The sequence below is a fragment of the Chiroxiphia lanceolata genome, chromosome 2, assembly GCF_009829145.1.
Source record: "Chiroxiphia lanceolata isolate bChiLan1 chromosome 2, bChiLan1.pri, whole genome shotgun sequence".
NCBI lineage: Eukaryota > Metazoa > Chordata > Aves > Passeriformes > Pipridae > Chiroxiphia > Chiroxiphia lanceolata.
In genome coordinates this window covers 20603103-20627942 of record NC_045638.1, presented here as the reverse complement: position 1 = coordinate 20627942, position 24840 = coordinate 20603103, and the positions used below count along the sequence as shown (strand labels likewise).

Here is a 24840-nt window from a genome sequence, read left to right as displayed (position 1 = left end):
CACTTTATCAGTCGTGCATATATGTTAATGTTAATAAGCAAGGAATCATGCTAGCTTACCTTTATTCTAGACTACTTCCAAAAACCCCTCATTACATTAGCTTTGACATCTGTAAGTAATCAATACTCTCGCCTTTATATGAAGTGTGCTTGTTTTTTAGTAGAATGTTGTGGTCTGGCTAATAAATATTTAGCCAGACACCAACAAGTTCACACAGTTGAGCTATTGGATTTTTTTGTAATTTTGTAATTCTGTCCTATGCTGTTTTAACTAGGTTCCTTATTAAAATCCAAATATGCCTGTATGAAATAAGACCACTACTTGCCCTTTTGCCAACCTCCTCCTCCTTCCCAAAGTTTGAATATTTCTGTAAATCCATGGCACTTCCAGATTTTCCTTTACTATAAGCATATCCTTCTTTGACCTGTGAAAAGCTGTTCATTTTACGCATGCAGGATGTGGGTCAGTCACTTGGTGAGGATGCTGCAGTGCAGTCAGTGTGATATGTTATAGAAGAGAACCAATAAAAATGTATAGTCATTGTGTGTTTAGTGTGATGGGTCAGTGAACCTAAGGATCTTGGCACATAGGCCAGTACATAAGAAGGTTTATCTGTATCCTGCTGGGCCATCCTGCTGGGCCATCCTTAAGGGTTACAGCATAACTAATCTTTTTTCGTTTTCTCCCAGAGAAACTCTGTACAGCCTGTTACTTTATCCTTTACATCCTCAGGTATGATGGTGGTCAGCAACCATGGCAAGCTTACATGTGTAAATCTGGCCAGTGTGACTATGGAATAAAGCTTATTTTTTCAGGAGAGTTTTAAAATAAATTGTCCTTTGAAAGAATTCCCCAGAATTTGTTAACATCAGTCTTCCTGAAGGTTGTACTTGCCCCTTTTTCTATAGGTGATGATTTCCAATGCCTCCCTGAGAACTGAGCTTGCTTATTTCTAGGGATATTGCAAGCTGCCTCTCTTTTAGGGGAAGTGCTGCTCCCTGAGAAGACTAGCTGGTTAGTTTTCTTATATAGGAAAAACATCTCCAATACTATTGATGGCCCATCAGCTCTTAAAAGGCCTGGATTGTTCTGGAGATTTTCTTTTAGCTTTGTCATCTCATATGTGACATTAACTTCTTCACCATGTGTTGCCCCAGGCCCATCTATTCACCTACATATTTGGATAGAAGATTGGAAAAGGAAAGGATAGAACAGATTGAAAAAAAAACAACACACACACAAACCAAACAAAACCAAACAACCAAAACCAAAAACCAAATAAAACAAAAAATGAGAAAAAAAGACACCAAAAAATCAGCTTCAGTGGCACAATTTCAATGCATTTCCCATGTGCCATGTCAAACACCACTTCAAATGAAAAATAAAAATCCCTCTCCCTCCTCCTCCTTCAGGGACTGTCCTCTGGTTTCAGTTTTTGGGCTTTGCTCAGCTTTTCCTCACCGAGCACCGCAGGCAGTGTTCACTGGAGCGGATCGGCGGAGTCGCTGGTATGACTAATCTAAACTGCTATGGCCTCTTAGTGGGCAGCGGTAACAAGGCTCCTTTGTGAGTCTAATTATATCCCCTAAGCTGGCGACTGCAGATTAGCACAGGAGGACAGTCGGTCGCAGAGAGCTGTCGAATCCCATGTTCTGTTCTGCCGGCATCACCTGCTTTTGCCGGGAGCAGAGCCCAGGACAGAGCCACCCACACCCCATGTGTGCTGGAGCCCTATCGCCTCTCTCTTGGACCTGTCCCACTCGGTGACGTGGGACTTGCCCGCCAGCTGGGAGCCATGCCAGGTCCCTGAGGAAGGGGTCCGGGGAGGAGGCACTGCCCAGCACGGTGCCTGGGTAGGTACCTTGCGCTGTGCCAGAGTGGGGAGGCTCCTACCAGGCTGACCGGGACGTAGGACGCTGGCACCTCCTGAGCTCTGGCAGCAGCTCACCCCTTCGTTCCATTGTCAGAATAAGCAAGTGTTCATGGTGCCTTTCTCTTGGCTTTTTTGTCTTTTTTAACTTCTTGGAGTAGGGGGATAAATAAAAAGCTATGCATTTTTGTCCTCAAATGCATCTGATTAAATTTTATTATAAGATTGTTGAAGTGGAGACAGCAGGTGTGGATGAGGGGAGGCAACTGAAAAGTTGCTTTTTTTATTGTTTGCTTTCAAATTTGCCTCCCATTTCTCATGCAGACCTGGCTTTTGTATTGCTGAGCAAAACCCCTCATCTCCCAGCCAGGCTGTGCGCTGGGGTGGTTTGCTACTTTCTAAAAGGTCTGCAACTAGTCTTCTCAGGCCGGTCTCTTCATCCCAAAGTGTATCCTCAGGACAGATGGAGTAGCAGAGTCACTGTTAGTGAAACAGTGTCAAGGCCTAAGAGTTTTTAAGTCTTGGTGTGAAAAGAAAAATTCAGTGGAAAAAGTTTCCCAGGCTGTGAGTTGTTTGCTGACATGCGCAGAGCTTACTCAAGGGTGAAAGGGGATTTTTACGGAATAGTGACAGAGGAAATGAGTATGCTGATAAATGTGTGAGACCAAGATTGTTTGTTCCTCCCAGTAAATCTAAAGAAGGGATCGTGGGATTTCTCCTTGGGAAGGAGAGGAATATGAAGTATTGAGCAAAACTTGGGGGGGGGGGGGGAAATAATAATCTTTTAATTACACTTGTCCTATGCAGTTTGGGGAAGGGGGAGAGGGTGTTAAATGATAAATTTGGCAGAGTAGGATTTTTTTCCTCATTGCCAGGCAGTTGCTGCTTCCTGCTTTTCAAGAACATATGTTGTGAAGGTGGGGTGCTTGAGCAGCATGGGCTGAGGATGTGTTTCTGTCTCAGTCTTCTTAGTGGTGACCAGACAGGCCAGCCAACTCCATTAGAGAAATCCTTAATCTAGTAAGGTTAATGGAGCTTCTCACACTGGAGGGCTGCTCAGATAGAATCTGCCCATTGTGTTTGTTGGGAAGGATCCAAGATCAACTTCTGCAGGTTACTATTAGTTTATAATAAAGTGTAATAATACATAGCAGAGCACTGGTACATAAAACTCATCACACATTTCTGCTGACTTCACTGAACTTTGAGTAAAGATATAAAATATTACACTTCCGTTAATTACTTGGTGTTCATAAGAGGTATTCAGTATGTCTCTTTCAGTGACTTTGTTTTTTAATATATGAAGATAACTTTTCTATTCTTTGAGGCTGTTTAAACTTCCCTGTTGAGAGCTCTGTACCACCCTAAAGGGAGTGTTGCAACCCAGTTTTGTTTTCCATCTGAAGACAATTAAATGTAGTACATATAAGGCAAACAGCCTGTTAGAGCCATATTCACTGCTCCAAGTTTAATAATAGTGATGGAGGCACAACTTGCATGTGAATGTTGTAGTAGTATTGGGCTTATGCAGGAAGAATGCATGAATTAATTCAGCTATTAAACTACTTCATCATTTCAGAGGGATGCTGATAGTTCCTGCAGCTTTTTACCACACAAGCCTTAGCAGCAGGAATAACTATTTATGAATATTAGCTAAAGCTTTTTTTCCTGTATTTTCTCATTCTTTGTACCTGATCTGGGCTTGGAAAATCATTTAGGTAGGTTTCTGATTTGATTTCTTTGTATCCAAGCACATGTTTCAACCCGTTGTTTGTTTTTTTTTTTTAATTTTGTTTTTGCCAGACTGCCTCTCTTGTAAAACTTATTCTTGGAGATAATTGAGGTGACTAAAGATTGAGATCTGAAGGGATGGTGTGAGCTAGGCTGGAAAAGGAATGGTCTATTGAAGATTTTTGTTGTTGTTGCTGTGAAGTAATTCTGTTGTCAATCTTGTTTTGAAAATAGCTTTTATTTTGCTGTGAAATGACTGAACCCAGCTTTCAAGTCTAGTGATGCTAAATTGGGTGCATATCTTGGCACATTCAGTTTCTGTAAAATAAGCCTACAAAACTGTGAGAACATTATTCCTAAACAAAATCAGCACTGCTCCAGGAATACCAGAAATCAGAGTTGTCTGGGCATCTTTAAACTTTCAGCTCTAAGTGGTTTTAAGTGTTTTAAAACCACTGCCATATATCTGCTCATAATAAGGGTTTGTACTTGTTCCCAGGGAATCCAAATTAAGGGAAACAGCACCATTGGATTTAATGGTTTAAGTTGGGTTGGGTTTTTTTGATCATCATAAATTTATTGAAGATATGAGTGTGTTTGCATGGTGGCAGGTCTGGAGTGAGTTCTTCACATGGACCAGGAGCTCAGACTGGCAGCCGTGTGAGTTGCTGCCTCAGGGCCTGAGCCTCCCGAGTGGCACAGGGGACAGCCACTTGTCTGTATCCACCACTGGTTTCTCTGAGGCAGAGGATAAAGTGGCTGTCAGTGCGAATCTTTTGCAGAGGTATCTCTGACTTGATATCCTTGTGTTCATTGCATTTCCTTTTTGTGAACTCTCAGTCATAGTTTGTGTCTGCAGTTCTGGAAGGGTCTCACATTTTTGAGAGGAGTGGAGAAATTAAACCCCCCATTTTCAGGATTCTGACATACCCCTCTGTTTATGTGTGTGTGATGGAGGAAGGGAGGTTTGGGCAGGGGTGGAGATGGGGACAAATCTCTGTGTCCTGTAGGTACAGTACTGTGTGCAGAGAGTAAAGGGACACGGCACGGCTTGTCCCTTTGCAGTGAGAACAGTGTCATTGTTTCTGGATCCCAGATACCTTTAAAACAGACAATGCAGGGGAAGAAAGGTTGTTTTTACCCAGTCGTGCTTCTGTGACATTGGCTGGATCTTAGTCTTGCTTAATCACTGTGTAGCACTGTCTTGTGGCAAGGAGGATTGAAGTTGTGGTCCAGCTCTGTTTCTCACAGAAGATGAAGCGGGACATAGAAGCAGCCTCAAGAGAGAAGCCAGCTTCTTTCTTTTGTCTCACTGCAGCCCCCATCTCCCTTCTAGGAATGGAGAGCAGTGTTCTTGCTTTTCTCAGGGTCAGGGTCCTACCCACAGGCTGGTAGGAGCTCTCAGTGACAGCATTATACCTGCCCATGCAGATTGCCTCTACTTCACTTAAGAGTCACCAAAATGTTGGAGAGATTGGGCCTGAATTAATACAGGCATAGGAGGAGAGGAGCTCATGCTGTAAGTTATTTCAGGAAAATATCTGCCCTTTGCCAATGGAGAAATTGTAGATGGATACATAATTGTTTCAAATTGTAGTACTGCTTGTTGTAATGCTGTTATGGCTGCAGTCATCAGTTGGAGATTTAAGAAGGGGATATAACTTGGAAACTGAACAATGAACTTCACCTGAGACTTGAGCTGCCTCTGGGCGGTAAGGAGGGAGAGGTTACCACAGTGATGTGCCAAACTCTAGACCACCTTTACGCCTTGGGCTTCCAACACGTTAAGGCAGCTGAGATTTCCTGCCCAGATTATGAGCTCTGTAATGTGCCAAACTCTAATGTCTGTTTTAAGCTGAAAATAGCTGTTATGACAATAAAAATCCTTTTTAAAAACAGTGCCATACATCACAGAGTGATTTACAGTTGCATAGCTATCTCCAATCTGGTGGAAGCACTATAAATTTTTACCTGCACTTGTATATACAATCCAGAAGGGGCTCCTTGGAAGAGGAAGTTGTTTGTTTTTTTTTTTTTTTTTTTTTTTTTATGGAGTAGTTTTTCCTTTCAAATCTGTTGTCCTTCAGAGACCAAGATGCCTCAAGAGAAAGTTTCTAAATAAAAAGCTTATTCAGTTCTTTATTAATGTGGAAAATATTGTAATTTTTTTACAGTATTGCAGTCATCTTTTGTCTTGGTTATAGCTAAGCTGGAATACAAGGGTCCTGGATGCTATGTGACGTGACCAGTATTTGGAAGATGACTTGAGAATTCCAAATGTTGAGAGAATAGGCTGAAAAGCAGTATTTGAGTACTTAACAAGTGCAAGCTCTTAAATAGATGAGCAATAGTGGGCCTGTTGAGTTGGTTCTGCTTCTTACTCTGGTATTTTTTTCTGACTAAAAAGGACCATATTTTCCATAATGGAAATCTGCAGTATTCATCTAAATATTTATTTTATTATTTTTCTGCATTGCATCTGATTTAGCCATTCCTTTTTGTGCACCATTTTACCACATAATGTATCACCAAGGTTGTACTATCCTTTGTGTTTCTATGCCACCACTACAAGCATGGTCTCAACAGAGGTTTAGAAAACGCCTTTGGGTTAGAAAAGTCTGAATTGGGTCACAAGTTTGTCATTCTGTATGAATTCCCTTACCGGTCCTGTTGATATTTTCAGTATTCCTTCTCTTAGGTCTTATGAACCCAAGTAATTTCTGCTGCTGTATTGGGGGAGAGTTGTGATATGACACTTGAAAAGGTTTCAGAAAGTGGGAAAGTCAGGATTCAGCTATTCCTCTGACACAGAACTACTTGGAGGGCTGAGTTAGAATTCTGATGCATAAATTCAAGAAACAGGAAACTGAGTTGTCCCTGGTAGGGCACTGTTGGTCTTGTAACGTTGGGACATCCATAAGTTCTTTTTAGTGTGGTGGTGATCTCAATATTGCAGCTTCAGAGTGGACAAGGGGGGATAATAATCATTCCCTGAAAAAAAAACCCAGAAGCTGTGTCCAGTTTGCACCAGTTTTGATTGGGAATAAGATGTTTTATTTTAGGGTTTGGTTGTATGCATAGTGGTTTACACACGGTTCTGTGTTTCAGAACTGGATAAGTAATTCCCATCTTAAGGAAAGACAGGGTTTAATTGTTATGCATGGAAATTTATGGTTTATGTATTGGTGAAACTCAGATGCTGAGAGCAAGATTTTTACAGAGCTCAAGATACTGCGTTTATGGTCTACAGGCTGGAGAAAGCTCGGTTGTTAGTGTAGGATGCATCATAGAATAAATTGGTGTTGGGGTGGGTGGAGCAGATAGAGCTGAGAGAATTGGAGATTTCTTGATTTGAGACCTGAGTATTTTATTTGGTGACTTGTCTATATACTTCTGAAATATCCGTGGACGTATGGAACAAGAGGGTAAATCTTTGTCTTCCTCTGTTTTCTTCATTCATGTTGAAGATCAGTTAACACATTCACACTTAGTGTGGGGGTTATATTTTTTTTAGGCATGATTATTCTTAGCTCGTAGATAATGTGGGCAGTTTGCATGTAGATTGTTAGGGTTTTAGAAGTTGATCTAAACCTTAAATAATCCTTACCAGCCATTGATAGAGCTCTTGAATTTAGTATAATTACCAGCCCACAACATATTCAGTTGTTTTCTAGAGGTTTTATCTTGATTATTAAGTGACTAGCAGCACTATCTTCTGTCACTGCAGCTTTCCTTCAACACTGCAGCTGATCCTCAAAAAAACTTGTCTTACTGCCAGCATAAGACACAGGTGGGAAAGACAGTATAGGAAGGAACCAACCCACAAATGGAAGGTGAGCTTGCCATGTTCTTGGAGAGGGAAGGTGGGAATAGCCAAGCTCAAACAAATATGGAAAGGGGCCAAAGGGAGGAAAAGATGCAAAGATGGGGGGCAGTGATGGTGCTCCAGTGGGAATCATGCTGGTGACTGTGCAGGGAGGTGGTTGAGCTGAGCGAAAAACGCCAGTGGAGAATGTGAGACTTGTTGCAAGAAGCTTCTGTAATTGCTAAGGATTCCTTAATTAAGATACAATACTCTTCAGGTATATTCAATACATATACTTATATTTTCAATACATTTGAACCTGAAAGGATAATAGTTTACTATTTGATAATTTAGGGGGATTCACAAAGTTGATAAGGAACCCAATTTTCTTTTTTTTTTTTCTGCTCCTCAAAATGATTTCAGATCAGTGTCATCAAAATCAAAAACTTTGAAGAGTTGAGCATGCTGGAGTGGTCATAGATTTGTCTTAGGACAACAAGGCCGGTAATAACTTTTGTTTCCTTTGCCTGCAAAGTTTATTCTTTAATTTCTGTATGTGGGTTTTGTGTTCCTTGAGACTAGCTGACTGTTCTCTCTCTCAGCTTTTCAAGTTCTGCAGTTTGTGTGTCTGTGCATGTTATATGCACAATATTGAATGTCTCTGTTTTTTGCCTGTGGCTGATCCAGCTGTCTCTGGACAAGGGGATGTATGCAGTGGAGCTCAGCTGTCTGAGGTCAGAGAAGAGTTTATTCATATACCAGGCTAATTAGTTTCATACATTTGGTCATCCCATGTGCACATACAATGAAGTATGTCACAGGGGGATTTCCCAAAAGAACATTCACTAAAAGTGCAAGGAGATGTGGTTCCGACAAAGAGATGGACTGCATGCTGATGCTACTGGAGAGAAGTGGAGTCTTCCAACAAAAACTCTGGTAATAACTCAATTATTGCCAGTAGTAATTTGAATAGTATATGTCAGCCCTTCTGTACTTGTTTTGGAAAACAGTGCACAGTTGGCAAAACTAACGGTAATGTTGGCTGTGATTTTTGCTGTTAAATGCTTCACCTTTAAATTCACTTTTCCAGGCTTTTAGCTGGCATACTAGTTTTTTTTTTAAATACTCATATAAGCACATTTGATCAGTTACAATGTGAAAGCATTTCCATTTATCTTCAGCAGATACCAGATATAAAAACCATTGAACAATTTTCTTCTGAAAGAAGTTTCATTCAGGCGTTTTTTGTAGTTCATAGAGTGATCCTGAAAGAAGAAGGAGATGGTGTCTGTTGTTTTTGTAAAGCTCACCATAGAGCTGCAAAAGTAAAAGGTATTGCCTTAAAGTACTTGTTATGAATAATTACCAGTAGTTTTTTGGGTTTATTGCTCACCATGTACAGGCATTTTACACATCTTAAGTTTCATTTGTAAAATCTAAAGTGAGGATGTGAATATCTCTACACAGTTACCTTAAAATTTCAAGTCCTGATGTTTCTGCCTCACCCAGGAAGGCCCTGAGTTCTGGCTTTTGAGAGGGGTTTGGCTGTCACTGGATGTACTGTTCTTCTTGAAAGGATGTTTAAGGCTCTCCTGGATAGACAGTCTGAATGCTGGCACAGAGTGTACTTTAGAAAAAGCATTTAAATTGCTGCTGTCTAACCACAGGACGTAGGAAGTTGGGGCATCTAAGGCTGAATCTGAGCGAAAGGCAGTAGGACAACCTTACAGAAAGGGAACCAAGTGGCTCAGGCTGTGATGCTCTAAAAAGCAGCAGGGAGGTGAACTGTTGACTATGGGTCAGGTTTTAGCAGTGCTTTGGTAGACTAAAAAAACAGTAGGTGGAGTGCAAAACCTGGACAGAGAAATTGTGGGAGTATTTTGGATTTAGAAAAGCCTAAAAAGTCAGTTTACATGTATGTATATCTATGCATATCTATAGAGGGATATATTTGTGTGTGTGTGTGTGTGCATGCATGTGTGTATATATATATATATAAAAAACTTCTTTGAATCATCTCTATTGGATATGAGTGACAGACAGTGAAGGTTTACTTCAGAATATATAGTGGGAGTTTTTTTAATTTGGGTGAATCCTTTAATATACAATTGTTGCATGAAAATTTTCAGGGGGGCTTTCTGTGTTTTTGTTCCTTCTCATATTCTTTTACACATATATACCACCCTCCTTCCTTTATTTTTAAATAAACAAAGAAGAAATAAAGTAGGAGATTAACTGTGTTCAGAAAAAGTATTCAACCTCAAGTTTTGTGTGGTTTGTCCTCTCTTGGTTTGCTGTTACATCCAGAGATATAGACATACCTCTATGTCAGGAGGCAGGGCAACATTGAAAATGGCAAGGGGAAAGGAGCAGGGAATTGTATTGCCCTTAACCTAAAGCTTTTTTATGGAATTGATAACAACTCTTTAGCCTAAATTAGGATAATTCTTGTATTACTGAGAATGACACAAGAAACTGTTCACATTTCTTATGTAGTTTTGCTCCTGGACCTTAGTCTTTTGCCAGATTTCAGATGCTTCGTTCTTGTATTACCCTGACAGGTAGATCTGCCAGTGGTGGCTACCATACCATGGAGTAATTTGAATTCTATGAATGTAGTTGTCTGAGAGAGAGAACACCTAATGTCTTTGTCTGTGTAGGGTGATGACTCCTTTAGTACTCTATAGATGACTCTGTAGAAAGGAATGTTGTTTGTCTATTTAAAGGGAGGATAAGAAGCAAGAGGGAAGACATTTCGACCAAATGACAATTTTTTCTTCTTTCTAGAGAAATCATGAGCTCCCAAGTTAGGCAGTTGGGTGAGATTTTCACAATCTGCAGTAAAAAATACATAGAACCATTTTTGGAAGGAAAAACAGTGACATTGTCAATTTCTTATTATTTGAGGCCCCTGTAGGTAACTGCAGCTTCATGGTGGTTTTCAGTCTCCTATTTTTTTTTCCTGTCAACGATTCAGAAGACTAAAAAAATCCAAATAATGTTTTTAATAAATTGAATAAGTCATTTAGTAGTTTATTCATAGTGGCCTTGTGATATGCAGTTAATTGCATTATATGTTGGTCTTCTAGTGTATTTTGTTCCATCGAGCACAAGATTGGTGAACTGCAAAATAAAAAAAAAAACCACCAAAAAACCCACAAAAAAAAACCCAAAACAAAACAAAACAAATATGTGGATTGGAAGGACCTTTTTTCCCCACAGCACATACAGATTTATTGAAAAAAATTGTTAATGAAGTGTTGGTATGTCTGGCCTAGTGTTACTGTAAAGGAGGGGAGGTGAGAAAGCTGAGAACTATGAAGCTGTTTGGGATTTATAAGCAGACAAACAAGGGCACCTGTGCTGTCACTACAAATTCTTGGCATTTTCTCTATGTGGACTAAAAAACTGTATGAGTGGCTTGCTGAGTTCATCCCAAGGACTGAAACCCTCCTTGCTGACTTGCTTGGCTGGCATGGGGCCGCACTGTTTGTAATTGGTCATATGTTTCTTAGGACAAACAAATGGTTTGGTTTATTTGGCTGTGAAACAATCTAAGGGCACCTTGTGAGCTGTACCTCTCAGTATGTGCAGTGCCTGAGAGGGTTTCTTATTTGAGAATGCCAACTGAATTGTGCATTTGACCTTTAAGCTTGTGCAGGTTTCCATTTTATCTCAGGGCTGCAGCCCTTTACTGCATTTCCTTAGCTTGCATCCTTGGCATGTATTGTAGCCAGTTACAAGGGGATTGGGACAAATTTCTAGTTATGGACAAGGTTTGAAATGACTGTCAGTAGTTTGGACATCCTGCTGCAACTGTGAAAAAGTGAACTTGGGCTACTTTAAAAACAAAATGCTGGAGAGAGGCTTTGCTGCACTGCTGAAAAGTCTTGAGTTGCATTGTGGTGAATGAAGGGAGAATAGTTTTATTTTGGTAGCTGCTGTTCAGTGTCAATGCATTGACTGGTTCCCAAATTCTGGTGTTTGCCGAGTATTCTTTGAAACACGTGGACTATACTGTGAAACAGCGGTCTGCAGCTTTCTGTAGAACTTAGTGACTGAAAACTGAATTTATTTTTTTAAAAGAATCTTTAATATAAATAATTGCTACAAGAGTTTTAACTCAGATAATTAGGGCTGACAGCGTGTAACAGGAAGAGTAGAAAAGATGTTTCTGCAGACTCAGCTCAATTGTAGACTCAGCTCATTTCTGACTGAAGCCACTGACTGATTTTTTTAAATTAAAAAATTGGGATTTCTTGCCTAAACCTAGGTTTTATTATGGTGAGACCACACCTTGAGTACTGCATTCAGCTCTGGCATCTCTAGTACAGGAAGACATTGACCTGTTGGAGCAAGTCCAGAGAAGGGCCACCAAGTTGATTAGACAGATGGAGCACCTCTCCTATGAGGAAAGGCTAAGAAAATTGGTGGTTCCAGAGTCACAGGGCAGTGTGCCGCTCTGAGGGCCTGAGGAACGCTTAATTAGCACGAGGAATAATCATAGCAGTGACAACAGTAAGTGGCAGTTCGGGAGCAGGGGCAGACCCCGAGCGGCGGTGAGGGCCGGGCCCGGGGCCGCCCCTCGCACGGCGCTGCCGGCAGGGGGAGCGGGGGGGCTGTGGGGCCGCTCCCGCCGCCTGCCCGGGCAGCGCCGCGCCGGATTTGGGATGGGGCACCCCCGAAGGGCAGCGCCGGAAGAGCATTGGGATGCGACACCCGCGGAGGGCAGCGCGTGAAGAGTGAGGGGCTTTGGGCGAAGGCGAAACGGATTTCCTTCTCCCCGCCCTCCCAGGACGAGCTCAGCCATTTTGAAGAATTGTATAGATTTAATGTGAAAAGTGATCATAGGGATCGGTAAATTTGGGGCAGCATAAGGACAAGAAATAACAGAAGATAGCCTTTAAAAAGGAATGACAAGCCAGTTTTTTGATTCAGAACTGCGACACATGGCAGCCCCTGTCGTGTGCGGCTGCCCCTGCTTGCAGTGAAAGGTGCAGCCTCAGGCTTGTGTGTGAGCCAGCAGCCAGCCCTTTGCTGATTCAGCAGGGGACTGGAACGAAACGTTAACAGACAAATTACATATTAGGAAGAAATTCTTTACCGTAAGGGTGGTGAGGCACTGCAACAGGTTGCGCGGTTGTGGATGCCTCATCCCTGGGAGTGTTCAAAGCCAGGGTGGATGGGGTTTTGAGAAACCTGTCTAATGGAAAGTGCCCCTGCCTGTGGGGGTCCCTTCCAACCCAAACCATTGTATGTTTCTATGAAATAAATTCTAGCAATTGCTTTCCACCTGGATGCAGGTCCCTGGAAATGCCTGTCACCTTTTTGCTTTGATTATTCCCAATGCAAAAGAGGTTGACAGGGTTACAACAGAGGAGCTGTTTGGTAGATAAGAATGAAAAAATTCTGTTGTGAAGGTGGTGCTGGGGATAAATAAGCTTATATTGCTGTATCTGCTAGCCTATTATCTTTTTTCTTTGTAATGTATATCTTCAATACGTATCAACATTTTCCTTCCAGCAGCTTCTGTAAAAGCACTAGAGAAAGACACTTCAGTGAATGCTTTTTAATAATGCTTCCATTAATGCAGAGTTTTCTGGGTTGTAGGTTCAGATATCTCATTCTGTCACTCAGAATTAATACAGAGGTATTACATTAGAATATAAATGCTCAGCTTCCAGCTTCTTTAGTTGCCTGCAAAATATTCCTGTTTTGAATATTTTAATCTTTTCTTTCTAGTCCTTCTACCCATTTTGCTAAGTTTTAGAATCAATATTTGTGCTGCACTTCACTTTTAAGAAAAAATTGTTTCTTGCAGTGCAGGACATAGTAATTGTAGTTAAATGTTGAGAATCTATCAGAAAGCATTTTTAAGTATGCCAGTAAATTGATTTTTAGTCATGTGAACTTCACAACAAAGGCCGGTGTCTACATGATTCCACCTTCTCGGTATCCCACCAGTATTTTTAGGCTGTTCAGACTATTATGTCAAAAAACCCCCAAACCTCTCAAAAATCTGTGTGTGCACAAATACAAAACATTAAACAGAACTTGTAAATTTATGTCCACTTGACTTGTCTTATGTCACAACTCAGTCCAGTCTGTTCCTCCCCTTGCTTGGCTGTTCAGGAAAATGAAAGTGGTGGTGGATATTGTGGCACAGAAAATGCCATCTGAAAATGATATTCATGTAGCAAGGAACTATCTTATGAAGATCTTGAGAAGTTCCATGAGGTACAGTACAGAGTTTACATGTGCATCCCTTCTGTTTCTTCCCAGTGATTGGGTTCCTCCTACCATTTGCCAAGCCCAAACTGTTGCAGAAGCCCTCTTCCCAACCCTGTTTTCCTTATGCTCCAAATGCTGCTTATATTGTGCTAGTTTTCTAGTCTTGTGTTTCCTTGGTAGTGCGTCATAAAGAGTAATTGTCTCATAATAGATAAACCTTTTTAGCTGAATTGATGCCTAAGATGTCTGTTGAATTTGCTCAATGGGTATTTGTAGTTTGCTGAGTTGGTGTCAGCACCTTAGAAATTAGCGGGGGGGGGGGGGGGGGGGGGGGGGGGGGGGGGGGGGGGGGGGGGGGGGGGGGGGGGGGGGGGGGGGGGGGGGGTGGGGGGGGGGAAACATTCAATGTTCGTGCACGCTGAACAGTGGAATTATTTTTTTCCATACCTACACACAGGCTTGTAGCACACAGACCTTCTGGAGCCCATCATCGCATGGCTGAACATATCTTTTGCATTTGTTAGCACTAAGAGTATTGGGGCTCTCTCTCCTCTCTGAATAATATGTCCTACCAAGAACCAACAACATAGTGATGCTCTGCTTCACTGTTTTCTCTTTTGTCATGCTGTGAAGAGCAGGCTTTTGTTTATGGAAACAATTACTTCTTTTTTCAGTGACAGTGAAATTACAGTTTCCCTGTAGAATTATTATTCTCCTTTTGTAATCCTGCATGCAAAGCTGGAAAGGCAATTCATCATTAATTTCTTCAGATCTTCATGATGTACTGTGAAAAGCCATGTACTCAAATTTGACCTGTTTTGAAGATATTGGGTTTACAAGGAACTTTAGTTTTGGTCTCTAAATCCAGTGGCTGTCTGATAACCCAATTTATAAAAGGGAGGATTAAAAAAAATAGAACTACCTTTAAAGTTCAAATTGAAAATAGGTAACACTTTCTCATGTAGCAAATACTTCTGTAACTCAGACAAATGACTTAACCTTGAAGTAATAAATTTTGTGAATACATAAGTGCATTAAAAAATCTCAAGAACTAAGTCCTGTAAGCCTTTATTTCAGACTCTGACTTGGAAGGATGGGATTTGTCAAACCTTATACCTCATCTAAATTTTAAATTACACTTCCTCAGGATGAGCCAAGGAGAAGCAGGATGAATTACCTTCAAAGAAGTTCCTGCTTCATTCCCAGTGACTGAGAGGTCTAGACAAATGGCCTGTACTTGGCATCTGCTCACTAAAACAGAAGTAGCTGGATTCCACCCAGAGGCCTATTTAACCCTGGGGTAAAAGAATGCACTTATTTCATGAGTGCTGAGAGGTGTTACAAAGAGCAAGTCCTTGGAAGGAGTGCAAGCTGTTACTAACTTCCTGAGTAGAAGGAAGGGGTAGAGGATATGGAGCATGGAGCAGTTTTGCAGAACAGTTTTTAAGGTGCAAAGCTCTAAACTTACTGTTGTACCTCTTAGAAGGGATCTCTCAGAAGTGACCATGTTTGCTTGGAGATGATATCCAAGTAAATGTTTGTGGAACTTACATGATTTGCTGAACTGTTTTTGAGATGTATTCTTTAAAAAACAAATCCAAAACCCCAACCAAACAAAACCCCCCTGCATATCTGGGTGCGAAACATTTCAAGAGCTGAAGCAGAACTTGGCTGGAGTTAAAATGATTTTATATCACTATTACTAACTTGTATGAAACAATGCAGATGGCTTTAATCCTTCCTGTCATTAACTCTTTCTTCTTCCATCTTTTCCCATATACACCTACCTACGTAAAAACCTACCAAAGCCCTACTGTTGTCAAGTTGTAAACAAGTCCTAAGTTTCAGTATTAGCTTTAACTATTAAAGCTCTGGATAGTGTCAAGTACTTTAAAATTATTTATCTGTCTCTGTGAAAAACACCCCACCACCACCCGTAATAAAAAAAAATTAAAGCAAACAAACCAAAAAAGGAATAAAAAAAAGCTCACCAAAGAAATTACCCACACAGACCTTGGAGAGTATGGCATTTCAGTGCATCTCAAGCATTTTAAATAAATGGCGAGTCTTTTCAAACTCGCATGCATGCAGAAAGTTTTTGCTGTCGTTTAAAGTCATTATGCTTCGGTCCTATCTGTGAAATCTTTTACTATCGACCTGGTAGATTTTTTGCTGCATATCACCTTATTGAACTGTTTGCATTAGACTAGTTCACTCTACCTCTCTTGTTTTCAGGAGAAATGACCTAGCCTGCAGGCCACACTCCTGCACGCAACCAAATTTCGGAAAGTCAGCCTGAGACAGCCACGTCACACCTTTCCCTCGTCTAATGCCTGCGCCGCCTGGCACTCCCCGCTATCATGCAAGGAGTCTCTGCCTAAAGTAACGCACATTAAGCTCTAACAATGAGACAATAGTAATATTGGTCATGTCGTTGAGTGGGGTTTTTTTTAAAACAACAAATGCAAATTGTTGTATTGTACTCTTTAGTATTGCCTGTCTTTAGTGCTAAAGGGGAGTTTGGGAAGTTTGATGTATGGATGATGGATTTCAGAATCAGTATGTGATACGTGCATGTGATTGAAAGTAAGAAATTATCTTTAAGGGCAGTCAAACGTTCTGTTTCTTGTTCTGCATTTCCTTTCAGGTGCCTACTGGTAAAATCCTAAGGCAAAGAAGCTATCAAAATTAACATTCATAAAGTGAAAGAGGAAAGGGAGAAGAAAGTGAAAAATACTGTTTCAGACAATTAAAAGGGCTTTTTCTAAAGGGACAGTGTGGAATCTTTTATTGTTGGACTTTAAGATGTTATGGTTTTATAAGTTAAACTGTCTTTCTGTAATCTGATCTTCCCTACACCTGTGATCTTGCTTGTGTAGACAGGTAATAAGACCAATGATTTTCAGTCCCTGTTTAAAGCACCTTAGTATTTGTTAGGTCTCATTCAACACTAAGGGAGAAAGGCTAGCACCCATGCAGTTTGAGCTGTGAAAATGTAAACCTTTAGGTCATGGCTGTTTGTTCCTGGTTACAGGTTCTTGTTTATTTTCTGGTCATAGATGACATTCTTTAGCATTTCACAAGGATTTTTTTGGTTGTTGGTTGTTTGTGTGTGTGTGTGGGGGTGTTCTGGGTTTTTTTATTTGGTTGGTTTTTTACTGGGGTTTTTTTTGTTACTTTTTTCTTCTCGGTTCCCATTGGGACATAGTTACATCGAGCATTAAAGAAAATGAGTCTGGTTTACAATCCCAGTTTGGGAAGTAGACTTCTGTTTTCTGTGTTGACTGCTGTACATTCTCCATCATTACTTCTTGATGTTAATTTATTGTGGTGGTCAAAATAAAAGAACATTATTTACATTTTTACGGTTGTTTTTACATTGTTTTATTTGGAAGCTTCTTACTATTTTTAAAATCACTTACTGTCTGCCCCTGAAAAAAGTATCAACGTTAACATTAGGCAGAAATGTTTTTAAATGTTTTTTGTAATACTTTATTAGCAGAAGTTTTAGCAATCCTTGATTATAGTTGCTGCTGGCTTACACTGATTTAAAGTTTGTATTTAAATATCATGTAGATGGGTTGATTTAGATTTATAGATTTGAAGACAGTGGAAGTCCTTGTACATAGGAGCAAAATTCAGAAACTTCTAAAAACTTCCATTGTGTTCCTCATTGCAATGCTATAGCTGTAACTACTATTAATGAGTCTTCTAACTGAGCTGTAAATCAGTATATTCTTCCTGCTTTTCCTGGTGGTTGTCCTTGTGAAAGTAAAATACTACAAAACACGTGTCTCAAGGTGTGATTTGATAGGAGCTGGGTGTGCCCCAATACTTGGAAAAGAAAAGAAATATTGGTTCAAGGCCAGTTTGAAATAAGGTTTGGTCAGGAAATTGCATGTGTAAAGAAAGAGAGGGGTGGTAGGAATAGAGCAATCCTCTCCCCTCACATATCAGAAATAGCAGCAATTGCTGGTAGATACAAATATTAATAAAAAGGGCAAATTCTTTGTCATTTTTCCTCAGATGCTGACCAAAGATTTAGTGGCTTTAGCACAGTATAATAGCAGGGTTCCCAGGTCACTGCTATCCTGAACCCCTTGGCTGCCTGTGCTGCCCACTTGAAAGGTGATGTATTTGGGAGATTTGTCAGCCCTGGTGTCTGTTGTCCAAGAGTTTAAGTGGCAGAGCTGGTTTCAGACTGCGGCTGCTTGAGGGGGGCCCAGAATTCCTAGAGTGGCAGTCCAAGGAATTGGGTATTTTGAGGATCAGACTTGCAGAGGCGGGGTGGTTTGGGCTTGCTGATCTGCAGAAAGAGGTGAGCAGCATCAGGGATTCCCCACTTTCAAAGTACAATTCACAAAACAGAGAAGCACAGAGCTGATTCAGAGGCACAGCAATCAGTAGCTGAAAGCATCAGTATGCAAGGAGATAATGGAAATAGCCTGAGGAGGGAATATTTCTAGCCCAAGCATCCCATCCCTGGGCTGTTTCTGGAATTTGATGTCCTTCCTTGAGCTAAGCATCTGAGACTGGTATTCACAGCCTAAAATCTCCTCTGAATGTACCTGCCTGCATTTTCTCTGTGAGTGTGAAAATTCACTAAATCACTTGTAAAACATGGAGAGTTCATTCAGGGGGAGAGATGCTTTCGCACTCTTCCAAGCAGGATATACCTGGATTTTCTGTGTTGGTGGAGTGGGGCACAGCTGGCCAAAACAGCCCCCTGAAGTTTGTCCTCACTTTCTAGGTAGGTGCAAGATTTAAGTAGGCAATTTGATTTGGTTTGGGGGTTTTTTTGTTGTTGATTGATTGGTTTTGGTGATTTGGATTTTTTTGGCAGCCTGGTGAATTTGAACCTTGGAGAAGGTGCGTGAAGTTAGAGGAAGACAGGCAAAACAGAGGAACCTGTATATAGGAGAGAGGATAGTTCTGGAGCCCAACCCTCCACATCCAGCATTATATGTGGGGGGTTTTTATCATGTGACTTTAATTCAAAAACTGTAAGCTATCTTGGGAGCACTAGGCTAGGTCTAGGTGCCTCTCATGCAGGGCTAGAGAGATAAAACTTGTAACGTTTTTGGTGTCTTCATTTCCCTCTGTGAGTCTTTTGTCTTCTTCACAGAGGTCATACCTTAATGACAGGGACACAGACTAAACTAAGACTAAACAGGCCCATCCTAAACTAAGGCCAAGTGCATTTTCCTGGAAGGTGTGTCTATGAACTCTCTTTAAGTTGAAAGTTTAAACCCTGCATTTTCTTCCAGTAGGATATACTATAATAGAGGACCCTACAGGCTTTGGTTTTTTCAGTGCCCTTGGCTGTGCAGTTGCAGCCAACAACCTATTTTACTTCGTTCTTGCCTTACTGGTGTGGCTGTGAGGCAAGTATGCTTTGAGAAGGTTTTGGGGCAGTTGGGATCAGGTACATCTGATTTGTAATCCCATGCAGTTGAATGTGGTCTGATTTACTGAGATGTTGTTATTGCTGTGTAAGGACCCAGAAGCAGAAACTCATGCCCCAGGTTGGGAGGGGTGCTTATTGACCAAAGTGGCCAAGGATGGTGTTTGTAGATTATTTCTGGATTTCACTTGGCAAACTTCGACCAGCAGTGTGAATCCACAATGCTCTTGTGAATCCACTCTAAAAAAGCTGTTGAGAGAAGGGTATCCTGGAATGCCAGGCTCAGGCAGAGAATTGGCTTTTTGACTTCCATGTCAGGGTTCATAGGAGGATTGCCCTGCATGAGGCCATGCTTTGCAGTAACATGCCATCAGAAATCTGCCTGTCCTTCCTTTAAAGTATTTGTTGCATCTGCTGGATTTCCATTAGGCATTTTCTAGCAGGGCTTTGACCTATTATGCTGATGATCTCTGCTGCACATGTGATACCAGCAGATTTACATGAGACCTGTAATTTGTAAATCGAGTCTTTCCTGCACAAGTGTTATCTTTATTTTAATCAATGCCAAGTATCTGGTTGTATTTTATGATCCTAAGGGTCTTTTTCAACCTTAACAGTTCTGTAATTTCCTTAGTACTGAAGAGGGTAGGAAAATATCAACAATTCTTAGTAATATCTGGCTTGCATTATTCATTGGCAAAGGAAATCCTAGTAATGACCAAGATACTTTTTGCATGAAACACTGTATCAACCTAAGATGACATTTAAGACCTTTTTAGGGATTCAGCTAGATGTTTTAAATGCTGAAAATAAATTAATGAAAAAACAAAAAACCCCACAAGAGGAGGCCAATGCTAGTGTATTTTGATAATAAAATGCTTTTAAAATATAAGCATAAAGTATATCTTCTCTTATTTCATATACATTGGGTTTGACCACATTATATTAAAAAAAAATTTAAAAGGCTGTAGTAATAGAGGGGGAAAGCAATTCTGCTGTTAGTACTGAATTCCAAAGAACTGTCGAGTTGACCTTTGCAATATTTTTGACAGAAGAAAATATCTATATAACTCTTTGTATTTTTTATGTGGACTAATCTATTGTCATTGCTAGCTTTCACAGACCTCTTTACTGCACAGAATTTGATAGATGCTTCATGTAATTATAGCTGTAGGGAAGTAGAATAATTCTGGGAATTTCGACCAAGGGGCTTTGCATGCAAGGGCGAGAATTTGAATTTGGTACATAAAAGCAGGAGGAACTGCCACTGAAGTTCAAACAGGGAGATGTGATGAGAATAATTGGGAAGACGGTTGTCTCAGCATCAGTGTGTTGGGTTGATGGGATATGGATGCTGTGAGAGAGAAAAGAAATGAAAGAAAATGGAAAACTCGTTGGGTAGAAAAGTATGAGAAGCAGCAAGATTTTAGAATAGTGTCCTTGGTAAAAGACTCAGAGAAAGTACAGTGTCAAAGATGATGTTTCTATAGATGAAAGAGTGTCAGGGAGAAACCGGTGGTAGTAAGGGTTCTTGAAGGAAGGTCAGAAGTATAAGGTTGGCCATGCAGAGCTTATGTTGCTCTACTATCTTCGCCAGAAGTTTTCCTGTCAGTGTTGTGGAACTGGGTAGAATTGAATGACATTGTTGTGAGGGCGTCCACCTGAGACTGGTTTGAAACCACACTGATAAGGTGCATGTGCAGGCTCACAACTGGAGTGGTGGTGGTTGAGACAAATGTATTTAGTGAACCTCCGCTCAAAAGTTAGAATATCAAATGAACAGGCAAATTTGGATTTAACTTTATGGGAATAACTTTGTAACAAGGGAATAACTTTATGGGCTGAAGACATTTAGAGTGACATTTACAGAGATGAAGATGGAAGTATGTTAATAGCTGGAAGAATTGGGGTGCCTGGAAAATAAGCTGGTGTTTGTCCTGGGAAAGAGGGAGCTAATGGAGCTCAAACTATACTTTTCTAAAAGCAAAGTCAGCAAAATCAACATGTTGCAGAGGGAGAGGGAAACCTTCAAGAAGATAAATGCATATTACTTACTAGTGAACTTACATAGAGAAGTTAAGTTAGTTACTAAGGTTTCAACTTTGAATCAGTGACAGAGTATAAAGTTGAAACCCTGACTTTTTGTTCAAACTTTCAGTTTTATTAGATTGTTTGTCCTTAACTCCTGTGCAGATGGATCTTAACCAATGGTGTTAAAATAGGTGGCTATATTTAAGTTGTGACATTTTTTGACTGGTTTATTTATTTTGATGCTTTTTTTCATTTCCTACAGTAGTTGTTCTTCTCATGACCTGTCAAACTCGTGGGATCAGTCAAGTCTATATCGCACTTCTGACCAATTCAGCTCTTTGGGAAGTATGGACAGCTGGGACCACACTCCACAAGTAACCCAGTATGGAAGACTTTCTTCTGCAAGGTCTAATAGTAGCATTGATCATCTAGGGAGTCAGAGTAAGCGGGATTCAGCCTATGGGTCTTTCTCCACGAGTTCTAGCACCCCTGATCACACTCTGTCCAATGCAGACACTTCTTCGACAGAGAACATGCTATACAAAGTGGGCCATTGGGAGACTGCTAAGCATGGAAGCAAGTCTGGCCAGTTTTTGAATGACAGCAGTGGAACAGAGGATAAACCTGGGTATTTGCCAGCTCCCATTCAATATGAGAACAACAAAAGTCCTAGAATAGAGGAACACCCAGATAGCAAGCTCACTAGCTCTGGAAGATCCAGTTTTGGACCTGTCTGGTATGTTCCTGATAAGAAGAAGTCTTCATCTCCTCCCCCCCCACCCCCACCTCTTCGTAGTGACAGCTTTGCTGCTATCAAAGGCCATGAGAAAGCCCATGGCCCTGTGTACTCAGAGGGTGCCAGCACGCAGCACTTTACAGCCCTGAACCAATCTCAGCCCAGGAACGACTGGAGTTTGGAAACTGTGGAGCAGCAGCGGCGGCTCTCCAGAGCATGTGACAGGAGGATCAGCAGCTCAAATTATAAATCTGATCTCAGTTCAGAACATGCTTTTTCTTCAACTGGTGAAAGGTACAGTAGTAATGCAGGACCTGTGAACAGACTGCAGTCATCCTTGTCCAGCACCGACGTTCGGTTTGCACAACCTGCTTACAGTTACCACCACCAGCACCAGTACAGCGATGAAAGCACTTTTTATCACAGTGCAAGAATCTTAGCTGCACCTAAAGATCAGCAACATTATCTGTCCTACAGTGGCATTCAAGAGTTATCTACAGATCATTTTCATGGCTACAGTCCAAACCAAGCCAACCTGCTCAACACTGCCTCTTTGAACAGTGCTGCTGAACAGAAGGTGGACAACACTGGACAGAGTCGATATTATTGTGTGACAGCAAAACATCCTGCTCAGGGAAGCTCAAAGCCACTACAACTCAAGGATGACAGCTGGAAACCTGCGGTGGGAACTGATGTATCGCTTGGACCTCATGAAAATCCTGCAGTTATCACAATGGCCCAAACCCCAAAATACTATCTACCTCAACAGTCTATTGAATCTTCACTGAAAAGGTATGAGAACAGTAGTCATTACCCAATGGACAGAGAGCGGGATGTAACAGAAGAAGCTAAAAAACCCAATCATACTGAAAAGTCTGGACAAAAGAAAAACTGTGAGAGCAGCTTTGAGGAAAGTGAAACTAGGCATGGTCAGCAGGAGTATGTAAAGAGTTGTGTCCTTACCACTGAAAACAGATCTGCTCAGAAAGATTTTAGGTGGGGTAAAGATGAGAGTAGCAAGATTTCTCCTCAGAAGACCCCAATGTTGCACTCTTTAGCTCAGGAAGGGAAAAAGCAGTCTGACAGCAACCCAGAAGTGGTAACAGAACGACAGGCCCCATTTGACACTCACTTGTCTAAACAGGCACGAAGGAGTGATCGTTTTGCAACAACCCTGAGAAATGAGATCCAAATGAGAAGAGCAAAGCTGCAGAAAAGTAGAAGTACTGCTACATTAGTAGGGTCATCTGAAGCAGAGGAGTGCAATGAGACCTGGAAACCAGATTCAGCAGGGAATGTCACCACCTCCCCAGACACAAACTTTACCAGCACCTACAAAGATCACCTCAAGGAAGCTCAGGCCAGGGTTCTGAGGGCGACATCCTTCAAACGTCGGGACTTGGAGCCCAACCCTGCTGAATATCTCCCCCGGTCACCTGAGCGGAAAAGCAGTAGTCACAACTCTTCGTTATTGGCTTTGGTTTCTGAAGATGTGTCTGGATTCTTCGAGGCTACACAAGCTAAACCGAACCCTTCAGGGAGTGGCACTCATCATGTTTCTCGCATTGGAGCCAGGAAGAGGTTCACAACAGAGCAAAAACTGAAGTCTTACTCTGAACCAGAGAAGATGAATGAGGTGGGGATGTCAGAGGATGAGTACCATGCTCATTGTCATCCAGATATACCAGAAGAAGCCCTGGGCTCATTTGCAGACAGGTGGAAATTTTTTGAAGAAACAAGTAAACCTGCATTTAGAAAATCATCACAGAAACTAGTTGCCCATGGTCTAGCAGAGGGACAGCCTGAGAGGAAAACTCGTGGTGGACAAGAGGGAGAGGAGTTGTGGTATGAGAGAAGGGGTCGGGTGGCCTCTGCTGGACTTGAAACTGCTCATGCTTCAAAGGATAGTATTCACCACAGCAGCAGCAATAAAGCTGCTGATAGGATTGTAAAATCTGCACAGCCACAGCGCCTGGGAACCTTTGCAGAGTATGAGGCATCATGGAAGGAGCAGCGGAAGCCAATAGAACCAAGGAACTCAGGAAGGTACCATTCGGCTGATAACATCCTTGATGCAGGCCATGAACAACATGGGAAATCCCAATACACCCATGAGAGGTCTAGATCATCCCCTTCCACTGATTTCTACAAACAGGTACAAGTGTCTTTTGCATTATCCTTTAAATTGCCTAAGGCAGTGGGGGACAGGAGAGGAGTAGAGGGGGGAAGAGAATTTTTATGAAAATTTCCAGTTTAGGAATACAATGTAGTATGGGGTTTGCCTTTGGTCAGTAAAGGAATAAATTTTATGGGTAGCTCTCCTAAGTAAAATGAGGAATATCAAATATTTTACTGCACAAGAGCAATTGGATCAAGTAATTTCTTGTATATTGTAGCCAGAAGGAAGAAAACAATGTGGTTGATTCAATAATATCCTTTTTTTTACAGTAGAGATGTAGGAGGATCAAAGCAATCTTCACCCATAGTTTTTTTTTCATTGGTGTAACTGACTTCCCTATTTTAAGGTTTTCAGTTCTCTGAAACTATGAAGAAAAATGTTGCAAAGGGAAATAATATCTACTTTTGTCCAATTTTGTTAATGGTCTAATAGTTTCCATGGATTTATTCTTCTAAATTTGCTTGCTGCAAAAGCTACATAGGATAAAATGTCTGTCTAATAAAGTTTAGAGATTATAAATATACCTGTTAATTGTAAAGCTACACTACAGCAACAAATGAAACTGCTTAGTGTTTTGTTTTATGTCAGTTTGCTTGATTTAAGATGTATACATTTATTCCTTAGAGAGTTGTCAAATGTCTGTTCAACTTGCAAGTAAATATTAAGTTAATTTTTAACTGAGCAGGCCAGGGAATGGTTGGCAGGTGGCACTGCAAGTAAACAGAGAAACCAAGTTTCTTTAGTTCTCTGTTAAAAGATGTTGTTCAAGCTGCTACAAGATTGTCTGATACCTCTAAGGAGTCAGAGTGTGTTCAACTTGTGTTGAACTTTGCCTTATGCAAGAAAAGACTAG

At 41.1% G+C, this 24840-nt stretch overlaps 1 protein-coding gene across 1 annotated transcript in view; it reads left to right on the top strand.

The window, feature by feature from the left end:
• SHROOM2 (shroom family member 2) overlaps positions 1 to 24840 on the top strand; it is a 122813-nt gene that overhangs the window by 60831 nt on the left and 37142 nt on the right. The window contains 4 exon segments of the mRNA XM_032679295.1: positions 15873 to 15920; positions 15922 to 15955; positions 15957 to 16006; positions 21335 to 23963. Coding sequence (XP_032535186.1) covers positions 15873 to 15920; positions 15922 to 15955; positions 15957 to 16006; positions 21335 to 23963 — 2761 coding nt within the window.